This window comes from Equus caballus, chromosome 4 (genome assembly GCF_041296265.1).
Source record: "Equus caballus isolate H_3958 breed thoroughbred chromosome 4, TB-T2T, whole genome shotgun sequence".
NCBI lineage: Eukaryota > Metazoa > Chordata > Mammalia > Perissodactyla > Equidae > Equus > Equus caballus.
The window spans coordinates 56,446,419-56,474,377 of NC_091687.1; the positions used below are offsets into that span (position 1 = coordinate 56,446,419).

Consider the following 27,959-nt stretch of genomic DNA (forward strand, 5'->3'; position numbering starts at 1 on the left):
CTATTTAAAGTGACAATCGATTTTGACAGATGTGTAGACCTGTGAAACTACCTCTACAATCAACATACAGAACACTTCCATCCCCAAAAAAGTTTCCTTGTGCCTCTTTGCTGACAATGTTAAAATATAAAATGGTGAATGATTCTGCATTACTGGGCAGCTGTTGGGCAACTAACAAATATACCTAACAGACAGGGTTTTGAGTGGCCATTTAAAATAAATCTTTCATATTATAAATTGTATCTTAAAATATTCCCATAATTTAACAGAATTGTACATGCTATAAAGCAAATGTTCTCTACCAATCCTGTCATTTTAACTCATACTCTACTTTTTAAAGTGTTTTTACAGCTCAGTGGATACATATAGCACATAAAGAGGAGCATTTTCCCTACCTCATCATCAAGGAAGCAAAACCTCAGCAAAGTTAATTTATGAAGCCAAAGTCAGAGAATAGGCAGAGTTAGGACAAGAACAAGTTGCCTGCTTCCCTGTTCCAGATTTGGCTTCCAGGGCAGAACTGGAAATTCACAAATGGAAACAGCAACTGCAAACATCATTTCAAGTGCTTCTGCCTCATTAGCATGCAGCCCAGAGCTGTCCCCTGGCAAGAGGTTGGGGAAACACAGTCGTAAAAGGAGAAGCTTTCCCCCATGCTGAAAAAGTGCCAACCAATCTGATTCAGGCACTGGGTGAGATGTTCAGGCTTGGCCTTTGGTGTTAAAACTCAAAGTTTCCTTGTGCATGGAAATAAAATGAATTTTGAAAAGGGCACTGAAGTGTTTAGGGAGATCTTTGGCACTGAGGATAGAAAATAATCCTACTGGGGAGAATCTAACACCCTCATCTCTCTAGTGGGATTGATGATAGGAAAAGTATGACGTACTACTTGTATGAAAGAATTATCTTGAGCTAATAATGGGAATTATTATTGAGTCATCACTTAAGGACTAATAATACCACAATTAGCAAGGGTCTTAAATCCAAACTTTGGGATAATTGTCTTTCTTTATGTTATTCTCTATTCCATATAGACAGTGTTTAAGAGGAAAGGCTCTATAGTCAGAAGTGGGTTCAGACTTGATCTCTGTACTCACTAGCTGTGTGACTTTGGGATGAGACTTTGCTTAAGCTTTAGTTCCCCATCTGTAAATGGGCATAGTAATGCTTTCCTCATTGGAGTTTTCTAAAGTTTCAATGATAATACATATGAAGTGCTTGGTAAAGGACATAAAATAGAGTAACCACTTAATAAATATTTGCTATTTATTTTCCCTAATTTTATCCTATTGTATATATAGATTTGATTTTTCAAGTGGCAGAGTCAAATATAAATACTTTTTTGGTCTTTGAAATGTAATTACAGGAAAACCAAATGCTAAATAAACTAAAATTCACTTTGGATTTTAATTCATTTTTTTACTTAGAACAAAATTCTTTACAATATAGGGTGTTTCTTTGCTGCTCTAATCAAGTGCACACCTGCAATGTCATTTTGGGCTTAAAAAATATAATGTAGAAAACATGTTCCTACTATCCTGGGGCATTTCTTTTACCTTCTTAACTATGCCATTTGAGGTTTTGACATGAATAGCAGTGTGATTTTTTTTTAAGTGGGAGAAAGGAAATTCATACCTGCCAAGAGTTGGAGAGGAAAATAGGAAGAGCCCCTGGAACCTCTAATGTGTTCGATTAAAAACATTATTTAGAGGAATGGAGTGGGAAACCGGTGAATATTTTGGCTTTTATAAAAAGGGAGTGTGCCTCATAAACAGGACAGTTGGAATGTATGGAAAAGTTCCAGTTAAAACAAGATACAAAGCACATGACTAATATTGCTTTTCCAAGTCAGACAAATGCAGCTTTAACCAAAATTTGCCTCAGAGGGGCCTCTGGAGCCCTCTCTGAATCTTGAGATTTTGATCCTTTTTGAAGTTCCGAGTCTGAAGTAGGAAAGCTATACTGAGAGCTGTTGTGATTTGACCCCCATTTTTCTTCCTGAGTTTCTCTCACTTTCTCACCAATTCCTACCAGGTAATTGAGTGTCAGAAGACAAACTGATGTACTTAGGTAAAGGAACAACTGCAGAACTGAATTTGATCGTCCTCAGAAACTCTGCTGGTATGTTGAATACCTGCTTGGCCCACCAAGAGAAACTTTATTGTCTAGGACATAATATGAACCTCAGTCATTTTTAAATGCAAATGACAAATACTCTTTCATCTCCTTGCCACATCCAAGAATATATCTCAAAATGTAGGTAGCTTATAATCTAAAAACAATCAAACAAATTTCAACCAGATTTCTGTGTTGTACCCATCCTTCAAAACCTGTCAGGCCCTCCTTAATGTAAAGAGATTCCTTCATCACCTACTTACGGCATTCTTTCTCCTTTCATATTTCCTGTCACTTCAGCATGGAGTGCCATTTATTTTTTTTATTTCTTGTTTTACACCACCAAACTACTGCACATTTAGGGTGATCTTAGACCTCAGCTTACCTGAGGCCTTCTAGTTTACACCTGTAACATGAGTGTAATTAACAGTGCCCCCTTTCAAGTTAAAAAGTTTTCTGATGTACAGCATAAATTATATGATATTTCAATGTATGCTGCAATCAGAATTTTTCAAAGTAAAGTTGATTAAAATGTGTGTAAACGAATCACAATGAAAGGTTGTGATGTGACCCCACCAGACCTGCCTTCTTGTGATGGCCCGTTTCAACACAAACAAGTGTCATCAGTGACTTCGCAATGGTTCTTCCTGTAAATTCCTTCATGAACTAGAGTTTTGATTAATGCCATCACAGCACACTTTAAGTTCTGACTCATGTCGAGATTGCCCTGAACAGGGCAGGGCAGACTAATGGAATATGTAGCATTGCCTTAACATTTCTTAACCTGCCCAGTGTTGAAAGTGCCTCTTCCCCGCATTTTGTTCTCCAAAAATCTTTATGCTAGCATAAAACCCTTTGAACTCACATGGAGTTTTTGCTATATAACAAGGGTCTTTGAAACTTGTCCTGAAACATGAAGATTATGTGTAATAAAAGCCTAATAAACCTGGCTAATGAGAAGAAGATATATTAGTGCTATTTCCTAACATTGGCATTATAAGGAAGTTCTGCTCAGTAAGAAATTACGCAACCTTATAGGGGCAAAGAACATTTGCTGAATTGAAATTTGCTTTAGATCTGAGCTATAAGAAAAAAATAAATGAATTTGGTGATTTTGCATGTGAAAATGGTAGCCTTAAAAAGTGCAATTTCAATTCAGCATCCTTCCATCATATATTCAGAGTTCTTCAGAAAGAAAACAGTCTTGAGTTTTTAGTTCTTTCCGGTAACTATACAATATCAGAAGACCAAATGTAAAGCAAATAAATTTGTCACTATAGGTATGCTTTTTTCACATTTGGAAACATCAAGATGAGTTCATCCAGATGTGTATCATTAAGTAAACATAATTATATTGCTTTTTGCAAAAATAGGTTTTGGAAATGAAGTATTTTTTTATTGACATGACATTGGTTTATAACATTATATAAATTTCAGGTATACTATGAATAGTATTTTAAAATTTAAATAATCAAGAGCTATAAAAACCTAAGAAATTAAACTGATAAATCAACTGCAACTTAGAATATCATTTATTCACCCCACATTTATTGAGAGTGTACCAGGTGCTAGGCTCAAATACTGGGGATAGAAAGAAAATATGTGTAAGCACTTGGCCTCCACAAACTGACAGACTAGTAGTCTTACTTTTCCAAGGAAAAACAAAACACGAAAAAAAAAAACATCTCTTCAGAGTAGATGGTCTACCATAATGTCATGCTTAACATTTCTAAAAAGGCATTTATATTAATCCTGCTCAAGTCTTTCTCTTATTAATTTATCTTTCAAAACTCAGGTGAATTTTTCTTTTACATCGGAAACAGTTCTGAGAGACAACCCAGAATGGAGGCCACAACTCCATGGTTCTGTGAGTGGCCTGGGCTCCCTTTACCTTTGCTGTTCTTCCATGGGAAAGGTTCCCTCAGGTCTGAAGATGGCTACTGCTGGTCTAGACTTCCCTTCATAGGGCTGGTGCACCATCCCCAACCACTCTGAACTCTGGCTGTTAGTGGCTTACAGCTGTCACCTTAGAAGAATTGGCCTCCACCAAAGTGAGCCACGTGGCTCTGAGGCATCTGGAGGTTAACCCACCCTAACCCCCAAAACCCCTCCAGGCTGCCCTCAGCCAATGACCTACTAATGGGAGGATATAAAAGCCAGACCTCCCTTGCCTCAAGGTGTGACAACTTTGTATCATTTGTGCCCCGAGTTCTGGGTGAGATCAGGCTGAGACCAGACTTCTACTGCATCCACATCTTTGCTTAGTGCCTTGCCCTGTCCTGACCTTCTTACTTCACTTCCTTTCTTAATAAATCACTTGCCAAGAATCTCTACCTCAGATTCTTCCTCTGGGGAGCTAAGACAATTATCTCTTCTTATGATGTCCTCATTCCCTCACCCTGTCTCCTGAGCCACTATATAAGACTTGAACGTGATCATACCTTTTCCTCCAAATATACCTTTAGACTATCAAACCTGACCACTGGAACAGCTAACAGAGAAGACAAGAAAGAAAGGAATCCAAGCTGCTTTTCACTAAAAATAAATATGGGTCTATGTTTTTTCAAGAGCAAGTAGAGGCAAAATTATTTATACAAAATGGTTTTCCCCATAAAGATATTAATTTTCATTTTTATGGGCTGAATGCTTATTTGCTACATGGTTGAAACAAACAATATGGTAAAGGCAGAGGAGAGGAATACTCTAGACTGGGGTTGCTGCTAGAAAGCGGTATTTTCTGAATGTATAATTTAGTAGCAAACTACAAATATTAAAGTGAATTTTTCAACTAATTCTATATGAGCACAGTTGAAACCTGCACTTGTTGCATAAAAAATGTTTTAGTAAGCTCAAGTTCTGCCATAGATGTATTAATTCTTTTAATTATATCTACTTCTTTGTCTATTACAACAATAAAGTTATGTTTCATATATTCTGAATACTAAGTAAAAGAGCAAATGAAAAATGATAATAAAAAATGCAGTTTTATATTATGTTCATATGAATTCCAAGGAAAAAACTAGGAAAAAAATAGAAATACAAGTAGTTGTACTATTTCCTTGCTCCCTCCAATTTTGAGATACTGCCTCAAGCATTAACTTTCTTATGATACATCTCTAGCTCTTCAGAGCGTCCCTATTCAGCTCTACCTTTTCAAAAGAGCTTCCCAAGCTTCCACCTTTTCTCCCATGCCCCTTTATTTAATCCCTATTAAAATTTAACTGACTTTGGTTTTGTTTCCTGTGCCTGATTTTCAAAGAAATAGCCCTAATCACCTCTTCCCTCCCTATATTTTTGTAGGGACCTTAAGGAAGCAGTTTCTCAATCAGAACTTGGAATAACTGGGTAATGGCAAGTGATTAGAATGCTAATCTATTTCTTTGATTTGATTTTTCTATCAAATGACAGCATATATTAAATTAATGTTTAAAAGAGAGCTTTCAATAATCAGGTAATATATTTGAAGATATCTATAATATTTTACATGACCATGATATACAAAGTTATACTCCAAACTTTATTCTATGTGCTCAATTTGCCTGGTTTTGACTGTTATCAAAGGAGAATATGCACTCATTATAAGTGTTTACTTTGTTTTTTTTAAAAAGGAAGTAGCTTTATGTGATTATCTAAGTTTAATTTAATTTGTATAGTAAATGCAATTAGGAAAAGGATACTGCCTGGAAAAAAAGTGCATTTCTGCATTTTTCACAAATCATTCTGTCTAGGAGTAACAGGAGAATCTAGAATGATTGATCCTGAATATCAAGGACTAAAATTTTTATCAGTTTTAGTTGTTCCTTCTTCAGATAACCATGGACATCCTTTAAATTTGGTTCAAATTTTGTGGTTTAGACTTTAGGGCAGAAAAAGATTAGAAATGTTTCCTAAAACTCTCACTTGATATGAAGAAAGATCCCAATCTAAACATTGAACCTTCTATTGTCTTCTCTAGCTGTTGTTGTTTTTTTTCTTTTGTCCATTTTCTTCCTCCTTTCACCTCTATAGATTAAACATTCTCAAAATAATATGAATAAATGCATCATCTACAACAAAGAAATACCTAAGTGAGTGTCACAAATATGTAGTTTCCTGATTTTTGTGTTCCCTATCCTGTTGACGATGGATATTTATTATACTTAATGACAGAATTATAGAGGTCATTTCACATGCGTCATAAACATTTAATTCTGGGAAATAATTGAAAAATTATTCAGATTAAGTCAATGTTCACTATGCAAAATGCAAACAAAATGAAGGGGTTCTAAGAGATTTTCAGAAATCCAATATAGTCATGCCAAAATTGCATTTGTAATAGATTGGACTGAAGTGTATATAATTGGCTTTTAAGAATCATTTTTAAATAATTAAAATAAGTGCAGTAACTTTTAACTTAATAATTACTTCTATATATTAGCTATATTTTTTAAACTTTGTCTTTATGACCCAGGGACTTTCATTTTAAAGACAACCAATTACATTTACAATAAATTAAAAGACACATAATGCTTTCCCCTTTTTTGGAAGCTAGAACTAAATATACACACATATGTATGTATACATATATACATCTATGTATATATACACATATAACATTATAATGTTAATTATAATAAGATTACAATAGTCCCTTTACTGAGTGCCTACTATAACCTAAGCACTATGCTTGGCATGCTTATACTTGCTCATTTCATCCCGTATCAATATTTTGATACAGGTATAGTTAGCCCTGTGTTACAGCAGAGGAAATGGAGCTTCAGAGAACTTAGGTAACTAGCCTAAGGGTACATAGCTGCTAAGTAGCAGCACTATGGAAATTTTTAACTTTGTTCCCAGTAACAACTTAGCAATGCTACCTCATCTCACCTGTTACCTCCAGTTATAACATGATGAGAAAAAGTAAGACTCATTATCATCCTGCTTCCATTGGCCTAAGAATTTCCATTAGGATCCATGAAAAATTATCCTTAATAAAAACGCAGTGCTAGAACATAAAGACAAGGTGCTTCATGCACATCACTGGACAAAGAGCTGGACAAGAGCTACCACTGCCCTAGAGTGGGAACAAGAACCACTCAGACACACCCTCCAATGACGTGTCAGCACTGAGGGCTGCTAGGGAACCACTGCTGGAAAGCAGCCTTCCTGCGATGTTGTGTCAGGGATGGGAATGAACTGAGTAGACCTGGAGGCTGATGACAAACTACCAGTGTCTGTAAACAACAGTCACACATTGATGTGTGCACAGTGTAAAGAATATTTCTGTTCGCACAGAAGGCTATGTGTGTGGGTATGTGTGTGTGTGTAAGAGAGAGAGAGACACACACACAGATTCCTAACGTGTAGTGACTAATAGCCCCCACGGTAGCATGTCCCTTCAGTGTAAAGAACTGCTATAATATTACTGGTGTAATATTTTTATGTTAGGTATTTACTTGGTTGCATATTTTAAAATTTAAAAGAAAATCCTCAAAATTCTGCTTACCAAGTATATGTGGCTTGTCTCCTCTAAAGTCTAACCTTGACACTCTCCAGCAGTGTTTGACACCATTCCCATGGAGTTCAATTTATGGCCTTCCTCCAGTTCTGCAGAACCACAAGACCCACCTCCTCCATATCCATTTATGGGATCGTTTTTCCTGTAGTTTTAGACTCTGGGAAATGTCAGTCCTGGAACCGGGGAAGTATTGACAGAACCAAAGTCTCTATCCCTCTCGGTCATCATCCTTAGATATCTGAAGTTTGAGAATAGAGGTTGGCACGATAACATTTTAAAGAAAACAATCAAAAAGCAGAATATAAAGAAAATGGATTTTTTGCTTGTAAATTCACTATTTACCACATGTACTATGGAAGTAGGAGCCTGATTTGAACTTGAATCTGGGTTAACTTAGGACAGAGTCAGACAACCATTAGAAACAAAGACCAGAGTCATAGAATCTGCAGCTCCCCTTCCAGGAAACTACAGTCTTAACTGCCAGAGCAAAACTCTTACCTATTCAGTGAAAGGCTTGGTCAAGTCTGATCTGAAATAGACTTAATTCCATGTTCCAGTTGGGTCAGGTTTAAGAGTTGGTAAAGGTCAAGTTAGGTCTGCCAATGTGCTTGATTTCTTGACCTAAATTGCTTTTCTTTCTGGAACAAAACTAAAAAGGTTACTCCCTCTTCTGAATACTTTAGGAATAAGCAGATTTTACAGTTTTTCAGGCTAAGCCAAATGAAAGGATTTTAGGCTATGGAGTCTTCATAGTTAGGTGGCTACACTGGTAGTTAAAGGAGCCCAAAATATTGTTATTTTTAGTCCTTGGAATTCTAGGCCAGTGAAGAAAATTCTATCCCAGTGCATCTAGATCAATGGAGAAGTCTTGAATAATGTATTTGAAAAGCTGATATAAAGCCAAGGACAAAGGGTGCAAGGGGACATGGAGAAAAGAAAACAGAACAGCAGAGGTGTTAGGGAAGGATGCTTTCAGCTTAATTCATGGGTGTCTGGGGAAATACAAGGAAGAGTGCTCACTACCACCCAGTCAGCACCTCTCTTCTATGTTTATGCCCCTGTAGTTCCCTTCTCTCTGTTCCCACTGGCAATGTCTGTGTGTGCCACCTCCGGGTCAGAACTGCTTACCATGTATTCTAGAATGTTGGAGGAAGTTGACAGAGAAGAAAAAAAGGAACCAATTGGATGGGGACAGCTAGAGGTTTTGTGGTCTCCATCCCCTTTCAAACGACCATGTCCACGTGTTACTGTGTACACACAGTCTTCTTTCATGCCTATGACATTTTTTTAAGGAGATAAAACATAGATTAGAAGAAACAAAACGAGATGGCAAAGAGACATACTAGATATCACTGCCTCTGGGGAGCCATCCTTAAATATGCTCTCTTCCCTCACCTCTGCCCTTCCCTCTAAAGCCGAGTGAGAAGCCCCTCACTATGTTCCCATGGTGCCTTGGTGATCTCTGTCTTGTTCAGCTTATCACACTGTATTTTGTTATTTGCTTATATAGTTCTCTCCTTACCTGGACTGTGAGCTACTTACAGCCAGGATGTTATTTACTGTGCGCCTGTGAGTAAGCTGGTTAGAATGCTGTGATTTCCAGCGTTCCTGGGACATTTCATAGTAAAGGATGGAATGTAGGAAGCATGTAATTGTTCCACTAAAAACTCATGATGAAATTATTTCTGACTCATTCTTTATTATATTTTATGCATTTAGGTCTATAATGACAAGCTTCCTTTTAATGATATAAGTAGTTAATGGCTGGAGGGATAAAGGTAAATAGTTTCCTGGCACAACTATGTTATTAAAGTATCACAGCCAAGTGGGGGTATCTATGGAAGAGTAGATTGGTCATGATCTTAAAGTGATCCAGTCAGAGGAATTAAATTGGGTTAACTAAAACAACTCATTCATTTTAACAACTTTATTTCTAAAATACTAAATCATGCCATTATATCTGGTTTTGATATCCTTCAAGCCAAAAATAATCAATATTAACACAATCCAAATTCCAAAGCTAATTACTCTGTCCATCCAGATTATTTCTCAGAAAGTTCATTCACTATGATTCAACATGGATTTACATGTTGAGATTGAGGTCTGCATATGATTATTTTTACAGGAAAAATTCTAGATCCAAAAATGTCTCATTGATTCAGATAATATGAAATACAGTGAAACTGTAGCAAACTAAAAAATTTGGAGGATCCTCTACTATTGCAGCAGAATTCAAGCCAAACCCCAAAACCTAACTAAAATCACATTTTTATCACTCTCCTTTTCCCCAACCTTATAAAACCAAATAATAACTATCCAGGAAGTGCAGTATCTATTAATTGCAGTGAGTGGACTTAATTTCCCAAAGAAATATATATATATTTTGATGTCATGTACTAAAACTATTGCCAGCTTATTTCAGTTTTAAAGATACATTTTCACCTATAATTGTATGTATTTCCCAATATGAGGGTGAACCATAACACCTCATTTTATCTTCCATTACAGAAGACAATAGATGTGCATCTTCAAATGCAGCGTCCTGCACCAAGTGCCTTGCGCTGGGTCCGGAATGTGGATGGTGTGCACAAGAGGTGTGTCTTTTTTTCTTTCTTTTTTTGCTCTTTTCTCGTTTCCTAACAGTTGACCTTCTCTCTAGAATGATTTCATTGCCCTAATATTCTATGCCTTGAAGGTACATCAGGAAAAAGAAAGATATTGCTGAGCATCAGGAAAATTTTATTTGGTTTTATGCTTGGAAACAGCATATGTGGCTGAATATAAAATAAAATATAACCTTTTTATTAGGAAAATTATGGTAATTTTGCAATGAAGTGCAAACCATTTTATGTTTTCCATCTGTTCTATAGAGAGAATTGGCAAACACAGATAGTAATTTTTGATAGGTCAGTAGGCTTCGCGTGAAATTCTTGCTGCAGCTTGGGGCATTAGGTTATATCCAAGTTGGATCATTGTCTTATACTTGCTTATTAATGAAAAGCAAGCTAATTTACTGGTCCATTTCATCTGTTTTTATTTGAAATACTTGCAGATAAGTGATTTACTCCATTTCATAACATTGTACATCAATTTGTTAGTTACTTAAGGAAAATGGGATGGTTTTCTTTTGACATGTGACTCTCTTCATGCAATACTGTGTACATTTAAATTGCGTGGGATGGAGAATAGTTCAGAAATGTTTCTTGTTTTTATATTCTAAGAGAAACATATCCCAATAACAAATTTTTAGTAAAGCAAGTATAATGCATTCCTTCCTTCTTGTCTCTAAAGTTGTTTTGTGAGTTTTTTCTTTTGTTCGTAATCTTCAATCAGAACTACTTTATATAATAAGTTGCAGTGAAGAAGCCATCTGCTAATTTGGAAGTTCTTTTATGAAATTGTCTAGGTAATTTTACATTTATTTATGTAGCTCTTGGGAATTGGAATAAATAGATCTTTAACAGTCTTTTGCTTGACATGAAGAGAAATCTCTAGCTTTTGCTTCCTCTGATTTAGCTCAAAAACTGCACTTACCATCATCTTTCGAACCTCTCCTGTTACTGCTTGCCCTTATGCATCCCTCAGGAGGAAAAAGAAAGCTGAAAAGTAGTAAAGGATGGTGGACATTACTTTCTTCTATGAAGCAAGTCAGAAAAGCAGCAGGGGAGGGGTTCATGAAACAGTAGCTGTGCCTGGAAGTAAGCATCCCTCCTACTGACAGCCTGAAGGCTTCCTGGATATGCTCTGGGCTTTACCAGTGAGAAAATCAGATGTCACTCAAAATTAAGCAGTGCTTCACCAGAACCCACGGAGCCAGAAAGGACAATTCCATAGTTTCTAGGACCAATTTCATCACTTCCTATGAGCCAAGTGACTAGACAGAATTCACTCTATTCTCTGAGTGTCCCTTTCTTCATCTCTATAAACTGAGTTTGGAATTTACTTCCAGGTTTTTCTCTGTCAAGAAGGCTTCATGGCTTGATATTTCCTGATCCTAACTCAATACTTCCTTTACTTTTTTCCTGCATCACTAAGAAATATCCTTAGAGTGGTAAAGTTTGTGCCAACTTAACATCAGCTGCCTGAGAATGTTAGTGAGTGTAGTCAGGAGGAACTTTCAAAAGGTGGTTCAGAAAACCAGTTGTCAGCTAAATGCAACATGCCGGCCATATAGAATTTTAGGTTCCAGAGGGACCCCTTCTCCATCTCACACTCTCCTGGCATGAAAAATCTGGAGAGTCACAGTTATGGGTGTTGCAATGTCAGTCCTCCTGGAGGAAGGAGGGATTTTGAGTATTCAGAGGAATGGGTGGTTAAATGGAGGGAGGTAAACCAAGCGGGAAAGGTGGGGTGGCTGCCAGAGCAGAGAAGGCAAACCTATGTCTGCTGTTAGTCAGATCCTCAAAAGGGGATCTCAGAAAACACTCAGAAATGACTCAGTTGTTCATGTCCCAAAAATATTCTATGTAGTGCTGGCTGGTCTAATTTATGTGTTGAAAAAGCAGGCTCTGAAATGAGATAAACTTGGATTCAGATTTTAGTCCCATCAGTTTCTAACTGTATAAACTTGGACATGTTAACCAACCCAGTCTGAACCTCAGTTTTCCCGGGCTTTAAAATGGAAACAATAACTGTACCCATGACACACTGTTGTGAAGATTAAATGAAACAGGCTTTGGGAAGCATGTGGCACACAGGCATTGCTTAAGAAATGAGAGTCATTACTACAAGAAATTCAGTAAGACTCTAGAGCAATTCACCCAGGCTTAGGAAACAGAGTATTGCCTGTGTTACAAACACAACTTCGGGGAACCACCAGTGTTAGGACTCAGCCACTAGTCATATCATTAACAGAAGGAGCTGTCCACTCCCAACAGGCTGACCTGACTTCATTGACAGGAAGAATGTAGATTAATTTTGAAAGATCGCCCACCATTTTGGCACATGCAACTGATGTCTTTTATTTCTCAACCAGTAAGGGTGGAGGGACAAGGAAGAAAGATGCGGTTTTTCTCTGTTCATGACTAGAAGAGATAAACAGTAACAAATTAAGCCTGGTTTGTATAATTTTTAAAGCTGGTCAACAGTAAAGGATCACTGAAAAATTTACACAGGGTATACTCAGTTTACCTACATTCTTGTGTAGCACGTTAATCTGCCATTCTATATATTTTGCCTTCTCTTTCTGTCTGTGCTACATAAAAGTAATTGGAAAATATTTAGAATAGTCAGAATCTTATCAATATTACCTAGTTTAATGTCTCATATTCCTTTTTAACATATGCGAAAGACTTGACAAGTTTTGAAGACTTCTCTTCCTCTCCTGCCTGATGTGTCAGATACAGGTTGTGACTACATAGCCAGAAGTTTAGAGGGCAGCCTCGGAGTATAATTATACTAAAGTATGATATGAAGAGCACTTACTGTCAAAAGGAAGATGATAGGATTCTTTCATTTCTGTGAAGATTGCGATGTCTGGAAGTCAGAAGGACTCAGAAATGAGTAGGAAAAAAAACTTTTCTTATTTATATACCCAGATTTTTCATTAAATGGGTGAAAGTAACAACTTATGAAAAGCCAACCAGAGTAATTTCAACTTGGGCTTTTCAGTCTCAAATAGGTTTTAGATGCAGACAGTTGGAGTATGAGTTTGCTTGAGTATTTCTTGAAGAAAAAGTAAAACATAAGAATTAGAAGAAATTTAAATGACACAAAACACTAAGAATGAAAAGGGTGTGGTTTCAAATTATTTTCTTTTATACAAAGTGTAAAGTAGGCCACAGTGGGTAGGGGCAGCATTCCATTCTTTATTTTGATGCCATGGTCTTTTCTTCCCTTTTCAAACCTAATTGTCAAATTGGCAATGTTTTCCTAACTTAGTTTTCATAGTGGAGTAAAAACAGCCATGCTGATTCAGACATTGCAAAATAATTGAGGCTATTTTGTCTATTTCAGCAAAATGATCTGACATTTAAAGGTCAAGTGGCATTGCTTAATGTATAGTTGCAGTGGATTAACCACACTCCCTTCTTTTCCATTCTGTATACAAAAATAACAAAATCCCAAAATCCCTGGCTGAAAAGAAAAATCAAAGTTACGTGTACTTTATTTCCTTTCCTGATTTGAAGGCTTGGGGTTTTTACATCTGTAAAACACCTGTGGCTCTTGGTCTGTGGTCTGTCACGTGAGACATAAATGAGCAGACACATACCAAGCCTCATGCATCCTCATATTCCCCAGGCTCCTCCAGGATAGGTGGGATTCCCCGCCTCTAGCCTGAGGCTTGCTGAAGGAAAGTGACACGTACAATAGCAGTATATACCACCTTTCTCTGAGGAACTCCAAGTTGTTTATAAACTAAATCTCACATTCAGTACCTCTAAGTTTTGTCAATAGATAGGACAAATTTGGATATAAGAAATTAAAGCTTTGAACATTTTAACCTTCAGGCTAAAATCTATGTGTATGGGCAACAGCAAAGCAAATTGAATTTTTCTATTCCCATGAAGTCATTTACAAATGATTCCTTGAAATCTTGATTGAGAAGGACATATTCTCTTTTGTCTTTTAATTATATTTATGTTACAAATGTACTCCGCACTTGTAATTCTGGATCATATACTGTAATGGGTCACACAGTAAAATTTTTTAGGTTTTGTGGGCCATATACTGTCTGTTGCACATTCTTCTTTTTTGTTGTTTTATAGCATTTTAAAAATGTAAAAAGCAATTTTTAGCATTCAAGCCATACATAAACAGGCCATGGGTTGTATCTGTCCCACTGTCCCTAGTTTTCCAACCCTTGTTCTAAATAGAGAGAGGAATTAAATTAAAATCCTGTATGAATATTTTTATATTGCCTACCACCATCATCCCATCTAATTACTCACTCACCAGCGCCAGGGGTGTCCCTGTTCATAATTAGTGGTCTCTTTTCCAACTAATATTAAACTTGATAATCTCCTTTCTTCCATAACCCTATGACATTCTGTGCTTCCCCTAAATTTAAGGCCCATGATAATTACATTTACTTGCTTAATGGCTGAATTCTCTGATGGTCTGTTGACTCTTTGATGACCAGGACTCCATCTGTCTTGTTCCATTCTGTATCCTCAGCACCTAACAAATAACTGTCCCTGAGTAAGTATTCAATCAACATTCTTTGACTGAATCATTAATTGATTGGAAACCCAATTCTTAGAACCAGCTGAACTAGAGGAATGACTGAATACCAGATCAAAATAGCCACTGCCAGGAAGATCACTGAGCAAATATCCAGCAAATGTGTAAGCAAATATCCCAAATACTTCAGGCCAACATTATATATAATAAAATATATTTCTATACTTTTCAATATATTTCCTGTTCTTAGGAAAAAACCTGAATGGTTACATGAAAAATAAAAATATCAGTTTTTTCTCAGTCAAGATAAATTAAATTTTAAGCTTGCTCCATTAATTCCAAGTTTATTGGATGACTATTGGATAACCATCAACTACCCAATGCTGAATAGTTATGAAAGTTCTAGATTCAGTTGCAAAATCAGGAGAATTTGAGCTGCAATCTTACATCGCCCAGCCTCATATGAGCAACTTCTTTGGTTTACTGAATTACTTAAAGGCTGTTTGTGTGTATAAGAAGTTGGAGGATTTCATAGTCTACGAAATGCAGATTTCCAATTCATTCTTTTATGAAGTTTCAGTACCTAATTAGGCATGTGATTTCTGAGGACTTGCTCTCATATTCCAAACATAATAGTACATAATAAACATACCAGTTGGGTTCTTTGAGAACTGAGGCTTACATTTGGAACCACTGAAGGGTCTATTTTGGCTAATTTTCTTTTGGAGCAATCTTTCCAAAGTAAAATGTTTAGAAAGAATTAAGGTGGCATAATTTTACAGTGATCAGTTAACAGTATTTAAAGTACTTTTTAAATTAAAGTACTTTTTAAATCTTTTTAAATAGATTTAGAAGTTAAAGCTTTATTTAAGACAAATTTGCCAGTACTCTTTCTGGAAACATGCAGCTATTCTGAATAGTTGCATAATTTGTGCAATATTGGAAGATGGCTTCTTTGCAATATTTGTTATGTGGTTTTCTTTGGTTATAATTGAGATGATATGCACTAAAAACATGAGTGATTTTCCTTCTTTTAAACAGGATTTCATTTCAGGTGGATCAAGGAGTGTACGTTGTGATATTGTTTCCAATTTAATAAGCAAAGGCTGCTTGATTGATTCGATAGAATACCCATCTGTACATGTAATGCCAAGTGAAAATGAAATTAATACCCAGGTAACACCAGGAGAAGTGTCGATCCAGCTGCGTCCAGGTTTGGTTATTTTCAAATAAATCTATGATGATTCTTAATTTGAAATTACATTTAGTTTTATTTGCTTAATATTTTGTGGCGGGCAGTATTGGTGTAGTGGAAATAACAGTGGGCTCAGAATCAAGAAATCAGAATTCTAGTCTTTATTGTGCCTACAGCTAACAGTGGCCTCAGGCACTCTTTGCAAATCTGACCACAGTATATTATAATTATGTGTTTTCAGACTTGATCACATTGTAGTGCAATTGTGTTCCCACTCCACTGCCAGCTCTGGAAGAAAGAGAATATGTTTTATTCCACTCTGTTTCTCCAATGCCTAGCAGAGTCCTGGCATGTAGTAAACACTTCATAAGTATTCGCTGAATTTATTGGTTGATTAACTAATTAGTAAGAGATGTGAATTAGCTTAAGCTAAGTCCTCAGAGCCTTTGTGACAAACTTTTAAACAGAAAACTACAATTCATAATTGTCATAATTAACTTGAGCTGCTTTGTGATGGCCCCTGAGATCAATACACACTTTTCCTCCTATGCTTCTCTTGTACTTGCCTTTCCATCACATTGTATTCCACAGTTTGGCACTATATGCTATATGTAGTAGGCCACTGGAAATAATTCATTTTCTTCCAGTGCTAGAGAATCCCAGTGTACAAACTACATATGGCCAGATAAGTTCAGGCACACAGGTATGCATCACTCAATTAGAAGCATTTCGTTTTAAGTAGTATGCAATTGCCTTCAAGCCTTCATTATTTCATTCTGGGTGGTCTTGTCCTGTCATTAAGTTTTTTAATAACCATTATTGACACATGACCTCCCTATTCCAAAGCTGAGCTCTTTCTTCCAGACTCTTGGGTTACCAGAAAAACAAAGTCTGTTTCTTTCTTGGCCTTAGGCATACTCCCACCTTCCAATTAAAACTGTGCTCTTCACCATTTAAATAAATATACATCCCAGAATGGACATGTATTAGCAACAGCTGGAAAGAGATACATAAAAATGAAAGTAATTAGGTTGGTAAGATTATGGTGCTTTCTTCCTTCTATTACTGCCGTAACAAAATACCATACACTAGGTGGCTTAAACAACAGAAATTAATGCTGTGAAATCTAAGATCAAGGTCCTGGCTGATTTGGATTCAGTTACTAGAGAGGGAGAGAGAGTGACAGAGAAAGAGAGCGAGAGAGAGAAAGAGCTCTCTGGTGTTTCTTCTTAGAAGGGCACTAATCCCATCGTGAGGGTCCCACCCTCATGACCTCATCTAAAAACCTAATAATCTCCCAAAGACCCCCATCTCCAAACACCATTACTTTGTAGGTTACAGCTTCAACATATAAATTTGGGGGGGACACAATTCAGTTCATAGCACTTGATATATAAAATAATATTTTTAAAGGCCATGGAATATTTTTACAAATTAATCATATTTTACTCAAGAAAACTGACTTCCAAAAAGTGAAACTATTTTTATAGGCCAACTCTGAGCACTGTGCAATAAAATTTGAAGTCAGTACAAGAGGATAAACAAATATTAAATAACAGAGAAACTCAGAGAAGCTTCTCTTAAATAAACTTTATCTTCAAGAATAAATCAAAACTCTAGTCATAGAGTATTTAATAACAACAATAACAACTCACATCAAAGTATATGGGATATATGACTGAAGTTGCTCTTAGAAAAATTAAAAACTTTAAATACTTTTATTATTAAAGAAGAATGAACAAAAATTACCTAAGAATACAAATAACGATATAGAAACAACAAAAACAAAATAACCATAAGAAAAACAAGAGGAAGGAATTTATAAGTTAAGAAACAAACAGAATTAATGAAATGCGAAAGAGAAATAAAAAAGTAAAATGAATGTATAAAGCCAAGAGCTGGTTCTTTGCAAAGCCCAAAAAATCAGATAAATTGTTGGCAAAGCTAATTAAGCAAAGAGGACAAAAGCAAATAACCTAATTATGTAGACTATACTCAGAGAAACATATACTGGAAAAAAAGACTAAGAAAATAGTAAGCACAAAAATCTATAGTAAATGTATAAATCTTGATAATGTAGATGATTTTCTAGGAAACTACTTATGACAAATTGACTCAAGAAGAGGTAGAACCCTAAGGAATCTAATAAAGATATAAGTTAAGAAAATTGTAAAAGAAACGCTCCCTAAAGACATTAGGTCTAAATGTTTTCATGAGAAATGATTTCATGTTCACCCAAACATTCAAGGAACACATTATCCCAGTGCTAAGTAAACTCTTCCATAGTTTTAGAGAAGGCCTAGAAGCTATTCAATTTTTTAGCATAACCCTAGTATCAAACCCTTAATAGCATTTTAGGAAATCAAATTAAACTGTATGTGATAATAAGAACAATAGCACCATACAAGTAGATTTAACCTAGAAAACCCAGGGTAGTTGATTATTTTGAAATAAATATATTTTTATTATCTCAGTTTGCCAAAAGGAGAAAAAATGTACTGTTATCTCAATAGAAGCTGAAAAATCATACAATAAAATTTAGTGTTCATTCCTGCCAAAATCAAAATTGAAGAGTATTTCCTTAATAGATGTTAAAATCCTTCTGGAAGTTTTACATAAAGGCAATTAGACAAGAAAACGGAATACAATTATAAACATTTTGAAGAGATAAAGCAAAATTATCATTATATGTCTACCTTGAAAATCCAAGCAAATCAACTAAAACTATTAAAATTAAAAATAAAAAATGTGGCAGGTTGTTTTTTAAAAATATTCAAAAATCAATGAATTTCCCATGTAGCATTAAGTATAATGAAAAATGGGGATCAATTTACAGCAGCGACCTAAAAAGTAAACTGTTTAGGGATAAACTGTTTAAAAAATGTGTAGAAGCCATTGTGCTACCTAAAAGAAGATATGAATAAATGCAGAAGGATTTTATGTTCCTGAATAGGAAGACAATATTATAACAATGAGAGTTTTCTATAAACATATTTTATAAATGAAACAAAATCCAAATGAATCAATAAATGTAAGACAATCCCAATCAAATCTGAATACAGTTTTTTAAAACAAATCTTCAGTGATACTCATTATGCATGTATCTTTGTATATAATAGCATATTTATTTGGGATACATTCCTAGAAATAGATTTACTAGGTCAAATATATGTAAATTTATTTCAGTTTTTAATGTATATTATCAGATTATTCACAAGAAAAAATGATGTCCAGTTAAGGCTTTCATGAATCAACCTTGCCTGTTCTCATTCTTTTTAATCTCTTCAGTTTAAGTGTAACCAGTCCATTAGCTGTTTTCTTTTGCCTCTTTCCTAGTACTAGCAAGCTGGAACATGTTTCCTAAGCTTTCCTATGCCAGCTTTGAATCATAGTATATAAAGCTATAATTTTACCAACACCAGGTATTTAGAAACATCACTCCTCATGATGGAAAAGTCCTTTCCATCATGACACACATAAGAGTCAAGGGTTTAATATAATGCATACCTAAGTGTAAAATGCATTTATCCCCTAATATTGAATTTTATTTATTTGATTTATTTAGAGATAATCACTTTATTCTTATCTGATAAAAATTCATGAACTTCAATGTAGCATCTATCAAGTTTTTTAAATTTTTCATGGATATTTCTATTATATCATATACCAACTAAATTTTTATTTTTATTTTTATTTTTTTTTAAAGATTGGCACCTGGGCTAACAACTGTTGCCAATCTTTTTTTTTTTTTTTTTCTGCTTTATCTCCCCAAACCCTCCCTGTACATAGTTGTATATCTTAGTTGCAGGTCCTTCTAGTTGTGAGCCAACTAAATTTTTAAAAGAATAATAGTAGGACTATGTAAAGTATATATAACTGGATCTTTAAAATGAGATTTAAAAATGATATTTTCTTTTACTTTTCACTTCTTAAGCTATACTTTTTTTTATTATTTTTGCCTATCAATTTTATGGGAAAGTAATAACAGAAATAGGCTACTGATCCTAGTTTGTGTTCCTTAAGAACATTGAAGTGAAATCTTCAGGAAGGTAGGAGACAGAAAGGAACTCTTTAATTCTGCTTCAGAAGTAATACAATACATATGATAATTTCTTAGTATAATCTATACTTCACTAATTCAAGAAAATGTTTCAAACTTGATTCATTTTAATATTGTAAAGAAAAAAAGCCTTTAATTTAGTGTAGCTTAATTTAAAATGTAAGATTTTTCAGGTATTCTTCCTAAATTAAAACTTTTTTTCAAAAAACATAAAAATATAGAAATCATGCATATTTTCCCTTCACCCCCTGGTAAATATTCCCCTTTTTAGCCCCCGCAGAAATTCGGAAATGTGCTGGAGTCTGTACCTTGCTGTTTCAAACCAGTCTCATTCTTCGGCCTTCTCCTCCCCTTGCCCAAATCTAATGAATAGAAATTGGCTGCTCTTTCTTCCTGCCACAGTTTTCCATATTTTCTTATGGTTTTTCAGCCTCATCTTATTCAGAACTTTTAGCTATCTTTTCTTAATGTCTAGTCATGTTTGCTGCAGCCAGTTCTTCAGAGATACTCACACCATTATTTGAGTGATTTAAAACTCATTCTAACAACTTTTATTCTTTGAGCTATTCAAACCAATACTGGCAATAGCTCTAAGTAGGTCTCAACTTTCCTCCAAGTCTTCTTTCTTATTCTATGTCACAGACTCACTTCTTCCCTTCAAAGTTACTTGACAGGAATAAGGATCTCAGCCTTCAGAATCTCAAAAGGTATGAGGATGAAGCTTTCCTGGAGATAACATAAGTGGTGGCATAAATATTTTGGGGCCAGATGATACTCTTTTCCTCTTAAAGAGAGAAACTATTTAAGCTCTCCCTAAACTGTGGGAAAGAACGCATAGATATTAGCTTCTTATTGTGATAAATATGTGAGCATTTTGAAATGCTGTATCAAAAAATGCTTCAAATATGATTTAGTTAAAGAACATTTATGAGTGGCTATGCATGTACCAAACCCAGAGGCTTCAGAGATGAACAAACAGTTCTTACCCTAATGTTACTTAGAATCTAGTAATAGTAATGGTAATAATTACTAACATCTGCATATTTACTGTGTACCAAACACCATGGTAAATATTTTACATAGATTACCTGACTTAGTAGTTCTTAGCCACTAAAAGAATCTATCTCTGCATAGCCCCCCTCTGAGTAGCATTTAAGATGCTGCTGCATGCATTGATAACCTTACAATGGTGACAGCCACAGATATTGTCTTATTTTTAGATATTTCTTTTTCATTCAATATGTTCAAAGCCTTTAATGTCATCTGCCCTTTGAGCCCTGTGTTGGTAGCACCCCAATATGAACTGAATGGGGATTTTATCTAGGGATAGAGTATCCATGTTCCATGAAAAGGTATTTCTACTGCCTCCAAGAGAAGGTCTCTCCCTCACATATAATTATCCAATTCAAAGCCAATTTGAGAGCATATTGTGGGGATTGTCTCAAGCTCATGGGCAAAACATGGTAATCTAAGCTTGGCCCATTCATTTTCCTCCTTAACAAGCAGAGTGGGGTTTGGGTGAGCCTATTTAGGGCTGCTTACTTTGAGCTAACTACTTAAAGCTAGAACCTTGCAGGAAACATAATTGCCTTGCAGTTTAAAAGTAGCAATTATCATTCTCTCCAGCAATGACTAAAAGGCCTGTGTATGGAAAGATTCTCTTTTCTCCTCTATTGAAAACTTGTCTTACTGAAGTGTCAGCCCATACTGTCTTCAACTGACCCAGATACATGTGCTAATGCCAGCATCTACATAATCCAAAATCAAGTTACAGCAGCCTATACCCTCCAACTATGACCATTTGGCAAAGTTTCCTTACACATCTTTCTCTGCTGAGGCCAGTGAGACCAGGATTTGCTTGCTAAGTCATGAGCAGCAGGTGCATGCTGAAAGCTCCTGTGTGGCTATCATTTGGTTGGACCTCCCTGAATAGCTCAGGCCTCCAAGGACTGTGTTTTTGTTGATGCAACACAAACTCTGCTTGTTGACTGAAATAACCAACCAACAATATAACAACCTGAACAATATGCTGAATATCTGGTGCATTTTGCAATGTCTCTATAAAAGCAGATAGCCATTCATCTTTAGACAGAACCACCATAAACTACAACGATCCACCAAGATGAAAATACCATGTGGCCAGTACCTAAGGCCTTTAGCCATATGCCCAAGTCGACAGTTAAAAGACAATTACACAATTTGTAAAAAAATTTTTAAATGCTGACCCACACATTAAAGTTCAAGCTCGTCCACATGAACCATCCTCGCTAGTTGTGCTCCATTTCTATTTCTCATCAACCCAGCCTTATCTATCTGATTATATCATTCTCTTGAATTGCACTTCTCTACCCCAATTTACAGGACACTTCTATGTGTGCAAGGTTTTTCACCAGATACTCAAAAAGCAGAGATGAATAAATTAGAGGATTCCTTAAATAAGTAGATCAGACTACCAATTATGTTTACAAATTGGTGTTTATTAAAAAAATTTTTCCACTCAAAATATTCTCTGTGGACAAACAGTTAATGCTTACAAAAGTAAAATTTTAAAATTGTTTAAAAAAGTAAAATTCACAAATTGCCTGTATTTAAATTGTTGGCTTTCTTTTCACCATATACTTTAAAAAATTAACTAGGGAGCTACCAACTCTGTAGGGTGCCATATTTTTGTATGCAGGGATACAGATCCTTGTATCAAATGATAATGGACAGAGAACTAAATAGAACTGTATTGCAGACCATTGTCCTTGGGAGGCTCCCACAGTTCTCCTTGTGATGACCCTCTCTTCTCATCCAGTTCCTTTGCCTCCGTGATCCCTCTTCAACATATGTGTATCAGGCACCCACTATGCATTGGACAAATGCTGTCTCCCACATTGCCCAGGTCCACAATGTGGCACTGCTAGGTACCATTCTTTAGACCACTGTCTCATTCCTTCTTACAACTAACTCTTGGGAAGAATCTTACCAAATAATTCATGATGAAGTACTAAATATTTTGAGTAGCTTAATGTACTTCTCAGTACCAGAGTTTTCACATCTCATATGCAAATATGCCTTAACCCAAAAGAGTGAATTTATATTGGCATCCAGTAAGGGGTAATTTTTCTTAAGATGCTTTTCTGGTTTTCTTCAAACCTGAAAGCCACCTACAAATAAACACAGCCACCTACTCTGTCTTGAGATAGAATGCTGCTTGCTATTTTGCGCTGTGTTTTTCTAGATACTAGAAATAAAGTTTCATATGGTGACAATATATTCCCTATTACATTTACATTGTGCTGGCCCATTTGTTATTATCTCTGTCTGCCCTATAGAATTGTGAGAACTGCATTGTAGAAGTTGCAGACTAATAAATTGGTATGGTTTTCAAATTGCCTTAAAATTATTTCAGAATATCCATAACTGCATTTATTATGCACAAATTTTTTATAATTGTTCTATATCTAAAATGTGACTGATTTTTCTTGACAGCTTATCCTGAGATGTTTAAAATGAATACTACATATATTTGTCTTTCTTTGAACTAGGAGCTAAAGCTAATTTTATGCTGAAAATTCATCCTCTGAAGCAATATCCTGTGGATCTTTATTATCTAGTTGACGTCTCAGCATCAATGCACAATAATATTGAAAAATTAAATTCCGTTGGAAATGATTTATCTAGAAAAATGGCATTTTTCTCCCGTGACTTCCGCCTTGGATTTGGCTCATATGTTGATAAAACAGTTTCACCATACATTAGCATCCACCCAGAAAGGATTCATAATCAATGCAGGTATCTAGTGTTCAATGTGGATTTCAGAATGCTAAATAAATTTTTTCCTTATAAAATCTCATTTTGTTTTTATATAAAGGACTCACTAAATTTTACATTTTTGTTTTATTAAATGAGAAATGAAAATGCTGGGAGAGGAGGTATATTCCTGTCTGAAAACTTCTGAGATTATCTGTAGCTTGGACTTTTTATTTTTTCAAATAGCATTCAATTAGTTTTTATCACAAAAAACCCACAAACAATATTAATAATTTTGAATGAACCTTCAATAACCAGGCTACCATGTATATAAATATCTCTTTGAAAATTCTGTATTTCTCCTTTTGATCTTTCCAAATTTACTGAATCAAGTTTATCAAGTTTAAAGTACTTATGTTGCCAGTACTGCATCTATCCTTCCATTAATCTATTGTGACTATGTTTGTAATCATGTTGCTTATGATGTGACTTCAAAGAAAGCTCAGCTAGCACATGGAGGGTAGGTCAGAAGATGAGAATTTGCCTGCTAGAAAGAGCCCTTTTTCTCATCATTTTGGAAGTCTGATTCTAAATAGCATATGCCCCACTATAAAATGAGAACTGACCTTAAAGATACAAGTTTCTCGTACAATATTCTAATTGGGCTGTTGAATTTTCAGAGAGAAATAGATGTTCAGTTCTTCCTTAATAAAACATTTCATTTTAACATCTTCATTCCCAATTCCATAAATTGCTCAGATCATTTTACAGTACACACTCTCATTTAGCAAGATAACTCTGCTATCTGTTGTAGAGGAACAGGAGTGACACATCTCCTCATGGAGCTTCATGTGCTTTCTCCCTGAATGTGGATGGACCTGAGGAATGAGTACGATTTTTTGGGACATCATGGAATTCTCAAAACAATTTTAATGAATTTTGATTGTTCATCAATAATTCCACACCAAACATCTCTTAAAAAATCAGCACATTTTAAAATATATAACAATAGTATAGTATTTTAACTAAATTCCTAAAACCATTTCCCAAAAAGTGTTTTTCAGCTGTCCTGTGGTCAAATGTGATTGGAAATCACTGCAAGTTCTTATCTCCCCTTAAAATTTAACAGTGCATATTAACATAATAAAAGCCCTTAGGTGTTCTATATTAAAGAAATATGTTTAATCTTCTTTATTTTTTGAACACCAAACCATTATATTCCTATTTCCTACTTGCAAAGAAATAGTTGCCAATATTGAACTTTTCTCTGATTTTATAAAGTACAGATTCTCTCTAACAAAATTTCCTTGGCAAAAAAAAAAAAAGTATTCCCTTCTCACACCAACCAGACAATTTTACTGTGAATAGTATTTTGGATCTTTGAAGGAAGGACAGCAAAATAGAATTTACATTTCTTCTTTTCTCATATAGTGACTACAATTTAGACTGTATGCCTCCCCATGGATACATCCATGTGCTGTCTTTGACGGAGAACATCACTGAGTTTGAAAAAGCAGTACACAGACAGAAGATCTCTGGAAATATAGATACGCCTGAAGGAGGTTTTGATGCCATGCTTCAGGCAGCTGTCTGTGAGGTAAGAAGTTTCACATTATTGAGTGTTTGTTCAGATGCAAAATCCTCCAAGAATTTAGGATTTTTATTTTCTCTTTGATTTATGGAGTGAAAACATAGCATAGAAGGATACACTCTTCTCCTATCTCTTATTCGTCACCAAAGTTATTCATTTTGGTATGTGTTCAAGACAGGGGGACTAAATTGGGAGAGGATTATAAATAGGAAAAGATAAAAGGGAAAAAATAACTTATTCACTTGGAAAACCCTTTCCAAAAGGGCCGCTGTTTTCCTCACTACTTTCTAAGGAAGAACCAGAAATAGCCTGTTAACCTACTCCCATCACGAACTTCACAAACCTGGCTTGTTCTTCTTCTAGGGGAACATTAGAAGTCTCTAGCCAGGAGCTAGTGTGGTCAAATGACTTTGTTAAAATAGAGGATATACAAATAAAAGTTAACGCTATTTATGAGACAGCATTGTGTTTGGGCACATCATTCTAGCCTAACAATGCTTGTTAACTCGAACTTAATGTTTACTTGAGATAAAGACCACAGTACAGATCTATGTTATTGTACAAGGGCTAATTACATCTTTATTTTAAGAGTCATATTGGATGGCGAAAAGAAGCTAAAAGATTGCTGCTGGTGATGACAGATCAGACATCTCATCTTGCTCTTGATAGCAAATTGGCAGGCATCGTGGTGCCAAATGACGGAAACTGCCATCTGAAAAACAACGTCTATGTCAGATCAACAAGCATGGTAATGCAGCAATAGCCTCTTAGTAGTTATGGATCTTCTGATTAAAGTTTAAGTTTAAATGGGCAATTCAGCTGCTCTTGTACCAAGAAATTACCTAAAGGAGCATGGTTCAGAGTCAGGATAAGCCATGAAAGAGAAGTATGGAACAATGCAATCTATAAATGCTGATCAATAAAATATAAGGCTAAAATACTTTGACAATATCTAGTAGCTGACTCTCTGATGTGCTACAAAGCACTATATTACTTACGAAAATGAAAGTGATACAAGAGCTTAATTTTTATGCAACTGAAGGATCTTAAAAATAAAAAATACATACCTTTGCTTTATATAAATAGACTAGTTCTACAGAGTTGGTATCTAAAAATGTATTAAGGATTGGTAAGAAAAGTATATTCGGCCTGAGGAGTCCTCATAGTATAACAGGTAGAATCTAAATAGAGACTAGGAAAAAAAAATATTCTGTACCTAGCTCCTTTCCTCTGAAGCTTATCTATATTTAGGGACTCTTTTTTTAAATCAGTGGATATCTGGATTGCTTCCTGAGGGTTAGCTTCAGCTCTGAATCACATATGTAAATACAATCTCCTAGAACCATATCTTTCCCAGCATTACCTATTCTACATGTGGAAAATCAACTGCACAAAGCATCATTTATTTCTGATATTGACATCTATTTATACATTCATACAAATGTTAGAACAGAAACTTCCAAACTTTTTCAGATCTTGGTACCCTAGTGTCTCAGTAATTCTTTTCCTGGTGCCCCAGGACAAAAAAAAACAAACACAAAACCTGACAGTTCTGTTTATAAAGTCGTTAGTTCCAAATATCTTAACTACTTATGTCCTAAAAACTTAGAAGCCAGTTAAAAAAATAATACATATGAATCATAAAAAATACATACAGTATGTATTATATCTGTGTATATATATACACACATATTTATATATACACAAAATATGTGTGTGTGTGTGTGTGTGTATGTGTGTCATTCTTAGTAAATAACTTACTAATGGGAACTTCCCAAGCCTTGGAATCAGATGGCACAACACCACCCTCATTTCCTGTTCCACACTGATTTTCGTGCTGCCCAGCTTTGTAAAGATATGATGTCATCTAAAGGAACAGAGTCAAGTGTAATCTTAAAACTGTGAACTACCTCCAGCTAGTAGTTCAGTGGTACCTGACAGATGCCAGGTATCACTGTTTCCCTTGAAATTTAAGATATTTCAAAGCACCCTGGTGAGTGTACTGTGGTGCTCCAAGGAACCTCACACACAATTTGTGAACTACAATATTAGAAATGTATAAATTATGCTGAAATATTTGTGCTTCCTGTGAGCAAAATTTAAATAGTTTAAATTTAGTTAATCTGGAATGCCCTACCAGACTTATTGAAAGTCTAGAGCAGCAATTGTATTACCACATAAAACAAGTTCAACCCTTGGTTGGTTTAGTCTCTTGACAGCAGCCTCAAAATTTAAAGATTTTAAAAGTTAAGTAGGGGCTGGCCCCATGGCCAAGTGGTTAAGTTCCCACACTCCACTTGGGCGGCCCAGGGTTTTGTCGGTTTGGATCCTGGGCACGAACATGGTGAGGCGGCCTCCCACATAGCACAACCAGAGGCACTCACAACTAGAATATATAACTATGCACCGGGGGGCTTTGGGGAGAAGAAGAAGAAGAAAAAAAAGGTAACTAGAGTTTGAATTTAAAAATTTGCGATTTGAGGTTATTCCAATAGTGTCTTTCCCTTTGCTAGTTCTCTTCTACTCAGCCACATTTCACTTTGGTAGACCCACTCACTTCCATTTAGTCATTTCTTATCTTTCTTTCCTTCTATTTAACTTCTTTTAATCTGAGATGGAGTTCTAACTTATTTACTGAGGAGTG

At 35.4% G+C, this 27,959-nt stretch overlaps 1 protein-coding gene across 1 annotated transcript in view; it reads left to right on the top strand.

Moving 5' to 3' along the window:
• ITGB8 (integrin subunit beta 8) overlaps positions 1-27,959 on the top strand; it is an 80,081-nt gene that overhangs the window by 21,055 nt on the left and 31,067 nt on the right. The window contains exons 2-6 of the mRNA XM_001497221.6: positions 10,121-10,206; positions 15,776-15,947; positions 23,520-23,766; positions 25,156-25,321; positions 25,905-26,063. Of these exons, the coding sequence (XP_001497271.1) occupies positions 10,121-10,206; positions 15,776-15,947; positions 23,520-23,766; positions 25,156-25,321; positions 25,905-26,063 (830 nt within the window). The remainder of the gene's footprint in view (positions 1-10,120; positions 10,207-15,775; positions 15,948-23,519; positions 23,767-25,155; positions 25,322-25,904; positions 26,064-27,959) is intronic.